At 29.4% G+C, this 10,988-nt stretch overlaps 2 protein-coding genes across 2 annotated transcripts; both read left to right on the top strand.

Annotated features, from left to right (window-relative positions):
- Positions 1 to 6,747: 6,747 nt before the first annotated feature.
- LOC132925086 (general transcription factor II-I repeat domain-containing protein 2A-like) lies at positions 6,748 to 8,177 on the top strand. Its single transcript, XM_060989510.1, has 2 exons — positions 6,748 to 7,490; positions 7,904 to 8,177. Exons 1-2 carry the CDS (start codon positions 6,748 to 6,750, stop codon positions 8,175 to 8,177), a joined length of 1,017 nt encoding a protein of 338 aa, XP_060845493.1.
- A 923-nt stretch (positions 8,178 to 9,100) lies between these two features.
- On the top strand, positions 9,101 to 10,668 carry LOC132925085 (uncharacterized). Its single transcript, XM_060989509.1, has 2 exons — positions 9,101 to 9,133; positions 9,229 to 10,668. Exons 1-2 carry the CDS (start codon positions 9,101 to 9,103, stop codon positions 10,666 to 10,668), a joined length of 1,473 nt encoding a protein of 490 aa, XP_060845492.1.
- The last annotated feature ends 320 nt before the right edge of the window (positions 10,669 to 10,988 follow it).

The following is a 10,988-nucleotide window of genomic DNA, read 5'->3' as shown; positions in this document are numbered from 1 at the left end:
TGACAAAGCGACCCACCGCGCCGCGGGAAAACGAGAGACGAACGAGCAGTCGCACGGGTTGAGAATGCGACGAGCGGGTAAACGCCGGGTGGCGAGTGCGTGTTTGTGCGATAGTTTGGTATGAGGGTGGGGTAGTCGATGGCCAGCAGGGCGTGGTTTTCGTATTACTGGAACCACATTTCTCGGAGGGTGCGATATAATAATATGCCATGTACGACGCATATTAATGTACGAAGAATGCTATATACGTATGATGCTTGAGTTTGAAAAATAACAGTCGTACACAACTACTGCAGGGGCGCGCAAAAACGTGACAAATATTGCTTTATACGCAGTTATATTATATTGCTTTATGCCTACACGTATTTCCGCGGAGACTCGATGCCAAAAACATCACTCCTAACTACAATTAAATCATGATCAATTTATAACCCTTTTAGAAATATTGTTACATCGGAGGCGATCCGCTAAAAAAAATATAACAAAATTCGTAATGATATAGTTTTGAATTTTGATATTAACTGATATTAAATATAATACATTTTGACGTTTGTCATTTTTACAAAATTAAAATTTGGCTAGCGTCAGCACGAATCTGGTAGTGTATAATAATTTATTATGGCATTATGGCATAGTAAATAATAAATATATGATATAATACATTTTATATTCCATAAGCGATTGTTTAAACGACATTAATAATTTATTCAAGTATTATTAATTAAATAATACTTGAATAAATTACTGTTATTGAAATATTTATAAAAAAAAAAAAAACTTTTTGACGAATAATACATTGTCCGTTTAATAATTTGGATACTAGATGAATAGATAGTTGATGCCTCGATGGGCTCGATGCAGTCGATGTCCAGCTGCTTTCTAAAAGCAGGTGTATATAAAGCAGCGGGCGGTCATAAGGGTCTTTTTTTTATTCATTTGTATACATATATAACTACGAATGCGACATATATCAATTTGCCAAGGCTGTTGATAAATGTTAGTGCCACAAATCGATGTAAATTACGTAAATTGTGGCATATTTAATTATTAAAATATAATACATAAAATTCATTCATATTCCAAGTCCGTATATGGAAACTTTTTTAAAATCAATTCCTTCTATTTTTTAGACTGGATTAGTTATAATAATTGTATTAAACATGGAATTTTTTTTTAAATATAAATATTGATGATAATCATTTATTAATTAATTATAATATAGTCCATAAATTGTTGTTTGAATCATTGATATTAATATTTAATGCAATCAGTGTAGTTGTAGTCGATAATACTCGAAAAAATGATGCCATGATATATTATCATTATTACTAAGCATATATTTATAATAAAAGTTAAAAGTATATGTATACATTATATAATAATTTTATTAAAATACTGAAATTCATAAAATTTTCAATTACTACATACGTATTATATATCTTCTGAAATCTTACTATATGAAATAGAAAATTGAAACCTTTGACGTTATTGTTTTCAGAAACTCAACTACTCAACCGATTAACTTAATTTTTTTTTAATGGATTTTTTCATCACGGAGAAGGTTCCTATTGCAATAATATTTGTCTAATTTAATGAACAGTTGAGTTATCTATACAATTTACATATTTATTTTAATAAATATGTAAATTGTATACCTAAATACATAATTTTGTGGCCCGTGGGTTTCCAGCTACCTGTAACCTGACCTTTTTGTTCGTCAAATTATGTGTTTAATATATCGGTGTGTAGGTATGAATTATTGTTCCGAGTTTATCGATAAAAATAATTTCGGGCATCGCGTATGCCGTATACCAACAATATACACCGGTATTCTTTTATCATACACACTCATTATTTCATCAATTATTGAATTTTTTAATTTTTTATTTTCAAAATATTTTGTATATTATTGTAATAATTTCTCAACCTGTAATAAATTTTTATTTTTTTCACCCTTTTATTATTATAGTCAAACCACTATCAACTTTTGATTTTCAAATGGCAACTTACATTTAAAATGTACTGTATTAATAAGGCTGTTTTTTATGAATTTTAACGTTCAAATTATTATTTTTCGTTAATTTTTTTAGCAAGATATAGCTTTACAAAGTTGGGCGGATTTCGATTTTTTTAATACTTGTTTCTTAAGACCAGTAAGATAATAAACGCTACATATTTTCATATGTAATAAACTCGTTATCGATGATGAACTATGTACCTGTAGTTAAATTCAACGCCTCGCAGCCGTAATAATCTGTAGGATGAACACCTAAAAACCTCAAACTACCCAACTTTGAGTAGTTATAACACATTAACGGTTAAATGAAAAATAATGATTTTAACATTAAAATTCATAAAAAATTATTCCTACTATTTTATGACATTTTAAATATAGGTTACCATTTGAAAATTAAAAGGTGATAATAGTTTATTAAATAAGAGTGAAAAAAATAGTAAAGAAAGTCAATTTTAGACAAAAAATGATTGTATAATGATAAAAAAATAATTTTGTATATACCGAATATTCGTATACCTAATAGCATTTGCCTGTTACGCACCATTGTCGACATTTCATAAAATTATACAACCACTAATAACAAAATTCATTAAAAGTCAAGACAAACAGTCAAACTAATGTCTGTTTATGCTAATACATATAAAATATATTTTAAAATAATGCATGATTACTTATTATTTATTAAGAAACTGTAAAAATTAAAACATATTACTCGTTATTACATATTATACATAAATACAAATTGAGTCAAATTCCAATAAAATAAAATTTACATTCTTGTTATTTGTAGGAGAAGAACATATAAATGTATTTCAAAAGAGTCCTTTTGGTAATAAAATAATACAGGACTTTTCACCAAAAGAACTAAAATTAATTATTCCAAATAAAACATATCAAAAAAGTATAGAGACACGTCATGATATTAAAGAAATTATCGATTAAATCCAGATCGGTTTAGGGTTTGTATCCTTCAGCCGTATTCAGCCGTCGACCACCGGTCCGACGCGCAGTGTGTGGGTAGGTAGGCATAGAGCACCTGTTTCAAAAACCGAGGGAGTCGGAACACCACATAGAGCTACATAACCACCCACGATTGACCACCCAAACACATAACCCGCTCTATTCAATCGAATAACTGATTAACACCATGTACACGTCGAACAAAACATTTTTTTTTTTACCTCAGTGACATTCTATGGATATCAAGTTCATAACGAAGACCACCTACCATTACGAGTGATAGAGTTATATTAATATTTGTATTTGGTTCTAATAAAATCTATTATTCATTAAATTTTGAATTTGATATCTATGTTTTATTCTGACCTTCCATGTAACATCAATTTTGACAAACACAAACTAATGACTGTAGACATCGTAGCTCGCGTAATATTTTTCATTTACTATTTAATGAATCAATTTAAATTTCATCAAGTTAAAATTAATGGTGTACTATAAGTAAATATCATATTTGGTATTAATAACTAATAAGTTATCATTATTAATGAATGTACAACTGCTAGGTAGTCACAGTGGAGTATTTAGTGGGGGGGAGCAAAGGCCCCCTCTTGGTCCGTGTAGTACATATAAATATATAATGTATGATTAAATAATGATTTGATATGAAAACCAAAATAAAAATAGTAAAATGTAAATGACATAACTAAAAGTATAACTGCAATCTGCATTTAACATTGCCATTTGTACCAACATAATTAAAAATATGTTTGAAGGTAAAAATTAAAAATAATTAACTAATTATCATTTGTATATTATAATTTAAATAATTTATTTACACACCAAACTTGAGTGTTTTCCGAGTGCGTCCAGTTCATTTAGAGTTACCTGGGGTGCACCATGAGGAGGTGAACTGATTTATACTATTTGGTTATTATTATTAATTTAATTATCTTGACTTACAATCGTTTTTAAAACGCTGGGCGAATGTAATAATATTTTATTATGTCTATAATTTAATATTAAGAGGACGTACAACCCGCATGTGTTGTCTTCGTCTTATACATGTGCGACATAGCAAATTTTCGTTCACTATTTTCAATATTGTGGTGTTAGTTTTAATATTATAGAGTAAACTGACCTACTATAAAATTTAAAATTAAGATAATTATCCAGGGCCCCACGTAGCCTTTTATTTACATTGTTATTTTTAAGTAAGTTATGATCATTTTAAAATGTTGTTTCAAAAAGGTCATAACTTACGAATAACAGATTTTAGTTATTTATTTGTAATTTTATAATATTTATTCAACTTACCGGCTACCGTATTAATAATTAATAATTAATAATTAAATAAGCAAGCAATATTAGACTCACCCGGCTCATCTTATTACTCACCCGATTAATCTTATTAGATTCACCCCCCAAAAAATTCCGAAAATCGTGTAAATCAACCCTTTAATTTTGAAACTTACAGGGCTCGTAGTAAGTACCCCGGGCTACCATACCTGCGAATTTGGTGAGTCTGCTACAAAAACTTTCTATAACTTTTCTAGTAACTTTCTATTGTAATGTGAAGCAATACTTATTAATACCACACACATACATAGGTATGGTTATGTGACGTCGATGACGCGTACCTATATATAGGGCTCATTTTGTGTACAAGATTCACTCTCCGACACTCTTGGACACGGCACGTTGTACGACGTATGTCTATATTATGACTATATCTAGTTGTATGTTACATTTATATAATACTGTTGTTATAATCATAGTCATGTTATTATTTGTGTTAAATGCCTCAATATTCAATTTCTACACTTCTGATAACGATAAGTAATTTCTTTAATATAACGCGTTACAATTTCAAATTATTTAGCACCCATTCCAGTATTGTGAATTTAAAAAAAACTTTTAAAATTATGTCTATAATGCAGGTATTACTGTATTAGTTATACCAATCTAATATTCATTATTTAATTTGATTCCTCTAAATATGTACCTACGTCCTGCATGGAACGTTTCCATGAATGTCTTTAGCATGGACCTACGTCTATACCTATACCTATTACCTAAACACTATTAACACTTAGCTAGTATTTATATAAATGCAGTAAATAAAATTTCTTTTTTTTTTATCTATTTTTATTTATTTTTAATATTAGAATTTAGTATTGTACAAAAACTTCATTTTTAAAATACTTATTAGTATATTTTTCATTTTACCCGGGTGTTAAAAAGTTAAGATCCGGCCCTGGCCAACATGAACCACCATACATCTGTTTTGCCGCCAGATTGCAATGCATCCCAGCGGTAAATCTTCCAGACCGCCATTTTTTGGATTTGATGTATACAAAAACCCTTCAGAACGATAGTAAATGCACTAAGGAATGCACTCATACCACTTACAAAGCTGTAAGTCTAAAGGGTTGATTTTACACGGATTTTCGAAAAGGAGTTTATATATAGGCGTTCTCATTGTGCATTGGTAGTACAGCAATCCGCGTACGATACCTTTTATGCGATATTACGTATAATCGCGTTTTAAAAAATTCTAAAAACCATGTAAAATCAACCCTTTGACCTATTGTTTTGAAACTTACACACATCATAGAAAGTTTCCCGAGCTACCATACCTGCGAGTTTGGTGAATGGTGAACCTACTACAAATATCACGGAGACGGCGATCACATTGTGCATTGATGGTCTACCGCGGTATGCACCCGGCAATAGCTAAACTCCTTTTCGAAAATCCGTGTAAAATCAATTTATAATATAAATGTTATATTTAATATATATACCGCCGTGTTTACTCCTTCAGAACATAATGACACATCTAAATTCTTAGCACATATCATTGTTCTAAGTCAGGGATGGCGAACCTATGTCACGCGTGTCACTTTCCAAAAAAATTATTGATAATTTTAAACTATTTTTAACTTATTATTGGAATGTATCGTAAGATATTGTAATCTGTACTTTCCATTTCCTAAGCTCGTAAACGAAACGATTAGATTATCAATAAATTCGTTTATCGCGTTTACGTAACAAACGTAGGTAAAACAGAACAATCGACAGTCGTCAACAGATAGTTTCGGATGCCTTACACGACGACTATTTTAACCAACCTATTCAATATTGTTTCGGGCTTTCTCAATATAATTCACGTTTAACCGTTGGAAGTTTAATACATTGGTGAATATTATTTATTTTTATTATTTTCAAAAATTAAAAATTCGTATAAAATAATTAATACTATATTCTTAATTTATAGAATAAAAATGTTCAAAAAATTAAAACTGAATCCAGAAAAAAGCGGTAGTGGGAGATTATTCCACGAACAGTGGACAGTGGATTTTGGTGTAATTCAAAACAATAATAAGGTACTATGTTGCTTGTGTAACGAAACAGTTGTAAGCCGTAGTTTTAATGTTATAAGACATTTCGAGACAGTTCATAATAATATATTTTCTCTATCGGCTGAAGAAAAATTAGAATTGATTTCTCAAAAAGTAAAATTTTTTAGAAGTCAATCAAACAAATTTAAAGTGGCGTTCAAACAAAATAATAATTTATCAGCCGCTAGTTTTTCTGTGTCGCATTGCATTGCGCAGCATGGTAAGCCACTTTCTGACGGAGAATACTTAAAAGAAGTTTTTGTTAAGGCGTCTAACATTTTGTTTCATGATTTTACTAATAAAAATTAAATAATAAAACGTATTAACGATTTGCCTGTTAGTAGAAATACTGTAAAATATCGTATTATTTGTATGAGTAATGATATAACAGATCAGCTTCAAACAGATTTGGCTTCAGAAAATTATTTTTCAATCTGTCTTGACGAAAGTACAGATGTAACTTCACAGGCGCGACTAGCAGTCTTTGTTAGGTTCAGTAGTGTTAATATTATGAGGGAAGAATTAATAAAATTAATGACGATTTCTACTAAAACAACTGGTCAAGATATTATGAATGTAGTACTTAAAGAATTCGCCAATTTAAAAATAAATATAAATAATATTGTTTCAATAACTACGGATGGTACCCCTAATATGGTTGGCAAACACAATGGATTTGTTCAACTTTTTTCGAAAGAAATTTCTCTTCCGTTAATCAGTTTTCATTGTTTAATACATCAAGAAGCGTTGTGTGCTAAAGACAGCTTGAAATCGCTTCAAAATGTAATGGAAGTAGTTACAAAAGTTGTCAATTTCATTACATCTCGTGCTTTAAATAACCGACAATTTACTAAATTATTAGATGAAGTTGAATCACAATACGCTGGCCTTTTAATGTATAACAGTGTTCGTTGGTTGAGTCGTGGTCAAGTTCTTCATCGATTTGTTGAATTATTAGAAGAAATACGATTATTTTTATTCGAAAAATCTCAAGACTATCCAGAACTTAAAGATTTAAATTGGTTGAACGATTTAATGTTTTTCACTGATTTTACTACAATGTATAATGAATTAAATAAAAAACTTCAAGGGCCCGGTCACATAGTCTTATCAATGTTTGAAAATATCAAAGGTTTTGAAAAAAAAATTGAAATTTATTGTAAAGATCTTAAAAATGAAAAATTTAAATATTTTCCACATTTGAAAAATGATCTGAACAATTCATTACACTTTGCAGATAGTCAGACTGACATCAAATGTATAATTAAAAAATATGTTAATATATTAGAAAATACAACTGAATTATTTTCTAATAGATTTTCACAGTTTCGATGTCTAGAACCAACCTTTCAATTTTTAATAAATCCGCATAAAATTACATATGATGAACTTGATCTATCTTTTTTGAATGGCTAAATATCGAAAACTTAGAAATAGAATTAATAGAATTTCAGGGAAATGTAATTTGGAGAAATAAATTTATTAATTTAAACAGTGAACTGGAAAAAAATTATTGTGAAATTGATAGCAGTATTAAAACCGAAAACCTAATTCTTATTGAGTGGAAAAGTCTACCAAATTCATTTACATCCATGAAAAAATTAGCACTTTCATTATTGACTATGTTTGGTTCTACATATACATGTGAGCAGCTATTTTCCTCCATGAATTTTATCAAATCCACTTTGAGAAATCGTCTTGGAACAGATATCAGTGCAACATGTATTCAATTAAAATCTACAAATTATAATCCCAGGATTGATTCGTTAGCTGGAAATATGCAGCAACAAATTTCTCATTAAAAACTTATTTTTGTAATTAAAAAAAATATGTGTTTGTATTAATATGTAATAGTAAATTAATGCTGTAAAGATATATTAATATGTACATGTAACTTTATAAATAGTAAATAGTAATAGTAAATGCTGTAAAGTTTAAATATTTTATACACCTAACAAAATCATGTTTATATTATGTTTAATTAATTATTTTTTAAGCAAAAAAAAAGGTCTGACACGCGAGGCAAATAAAATCAAACCAAACATTTTGATTTGACACGCAGTTTTGCTCTGGTGTATATGGGACTGTCATTTGCCGTATTTCTGTAAAATACTTGTAATATCATTATTTACAAATTCTAATCCATTGTCTGTCCTTAGTATTTTGACTTTAGATCCTTTATCTGTTTTAATACCTTTAATAAAGATTTCAATAATATTTTTAACTTCATACTTATTTTTAATAAAATATACCGTTCTGAAGTGTGAGAATCATCTTTGAATAATAAGAAATATTTTGTCCGACCTATTGGTCCTTTTGCATTGGTCCACATAAATCTGCATGAATTAGTTCCCCTACATTAGTAGGGGAACGTGGGAGGATTGGCGGCCAGTGGGTAATACCGGTCAGTGACATATCTCATGAAATATGATAGCTAAAATTTAGATTTTAACGTTATTTGATAAGTGTTGTTATCAAAACCTAATACCAGATGTCTCAAAATGATAAACACAATTTTTCCCACCAAAACTGTGTTATAAATTTTATTATCACTTTAAATCTAATATTTTTCAAAATCGAAAATCATCTAAAGGTAAGAGTTTTAATTTTTTTTCTACATTAATGGTTGTATTTATCTCTAAATATTATGAGGATTACAATTATGTGATCATGATTCACCTAAATAGTATAGTTTTTAAGTAAATTCATGTATTTAAAAGTAACTATGAAAGGAGTATTACCGGCCAAATGTGATGGGGTAACTGCGGTCAAATTTTGTCTGACTGTCATTACCCCGTCTCAAATAAATTATATTAAATATTATAATTTTAATAGGTTAATAATTTATTTTAGATGCCACGAACATATGTTCGAAAAACAACTGAAGCTAGTTGGAATACCGAAGACTTAGTACAAGCCATAAATGTTGTTGCTAATAAAGAGATGAGTATGCGTAAGGCTGCTAAAAAATTAAATATACCATACAGTACTCTCCAAGAAAGAATAAACCACAGTAATTATCAACCACCAAGATTAGGTTGTTTGTCAGTGTTTTCATTATCAAATGAACGAGAAATTGCTGATCATATAATTAAACTAGCTAATCTTTTTTATGGTTTGACCCCTTTACAATTAAGAGCAGCTGCCTATACATTCGCTGTTAAAAATAATATTAAAAACAAATTTAATCATCATCATAAGCTTACTGGTGTTGATTGGTTTCGAAATTTTATTAAACGGAATCCTTCTGTAACTGTAAGAAAACCTGAAGCCACCAGCATGAGTCGAATTACTGCATTTAACAAAACAGAGGTAACACTATTCTTTCAAAATCTTGAAAAAGTAATGGAAAAATATAAATTTACTCCAGCTAATATTTATAATATGGACGAGACAGGGATAAGTACAGTACAGGATCCAGGCAAAATTATTGCTCCAAAAGGTCAGAAAAGAAAAGGCTCTATTACTAGTTGGGAAAGAGGAAAGAATGTAACAGTAATCTGTGGAATGATTTCATCTGGAACATTTATTCCACAAACCTTCATTTTTCCTAGGAAAAGGATGAGCAATCAATTAACTAAAAATGGTCCTCCTGGAGCATTATATCAATGCACAAAAAATGGTTGGACTAATGAAGTTTTTCTTGAATGGCTCAAACATTTCAATTATCATGCAAAACCATCTCAAGAATATCCTATTTTATTAATATTGGATAACCACAACAGTCATATTTCCATGGCAGCCTATGAATTTTGCAGATCAAAACATATTGTTATGTTATCATTACTACCGCATACTTCCCATAGACTACAGCCATTAGATGTTAGTTTTTTTGGTCCACTAAAAGCTGTATTTAAAAGAAAGTGTGACTTATATATTAAATCACATTGTCTAGTAAAAATAACACCATATGACTTAGCAGAGTTATTTAATAAAGCTTATTCTTGTGTAGCTACAATACAGAAAGGGATTTCAGGGTTTGCCTCAACGGGCATTGTGCCAATGAATCCTAATATTTTCACCGATGAAGATTATTTTGCTGCTGTCACTTTAAATTGTGATGATCCAATTAATGTAATTGAAACCCCTAATACTTCAAACTCAACTCCTCAATCTTCTAAGAATGCTGCTGATTCTCTTGTTTCAACTCAAATATCTCAAAGCCTGATTAGTATTGAAGAATTAACACCAATTCCTAAAAAAATGCCAATAAAAATGGTGAGAAGGGTAGCTGCTAAACAGCACTCCACTTTGATAACAGGTACTCCTTCATGGTACTCCCATGAAAGATAAACTGCAAGAAAGAGAACAATAAAGAAAAGAAAAGTTAACAAAAGCAGAAGCAAAACTTCAAAAAATAGGAAATTCTAAACCTAAATGTAAGTAAATATAGTTTGATAGTAAGAATAAAATATTGTTTACATTTTATTTTTGTATTTTTTTAGGTACAAAAAAAGATAAAATCACAAAACGAAACATTTTTGATGAATTTGTAAATGATTCAAAACACAAATGTAAGTAGAATCAGTATATATATGTTATTATTAATTGTTAAATTACACGAAGACTTGTCTTCCTAAGAGCTATACATATTATAATTTGTTTTTTTTTTT

Source organism: Rhopalosiphum padi, chromosome 3 (genome assembly GCF_020882245.1).
Source record: "Rhopalosiphum padi isolate XX-2018 chromosome 3, ASM2088224v1, whole genome shotgun sequence".
NCBI classification, from domain to species: Eukaryota; Metazoa; Arthropoda; class Insecta; order Hemiptera; family Aphididae; genus Rhopalosiphum; species Rhopalosiphum padi.
Note: the sequence above shows the minus strand (reverse complement) of the source record. Positions and strands in the feature narration are given on the sequence as shown.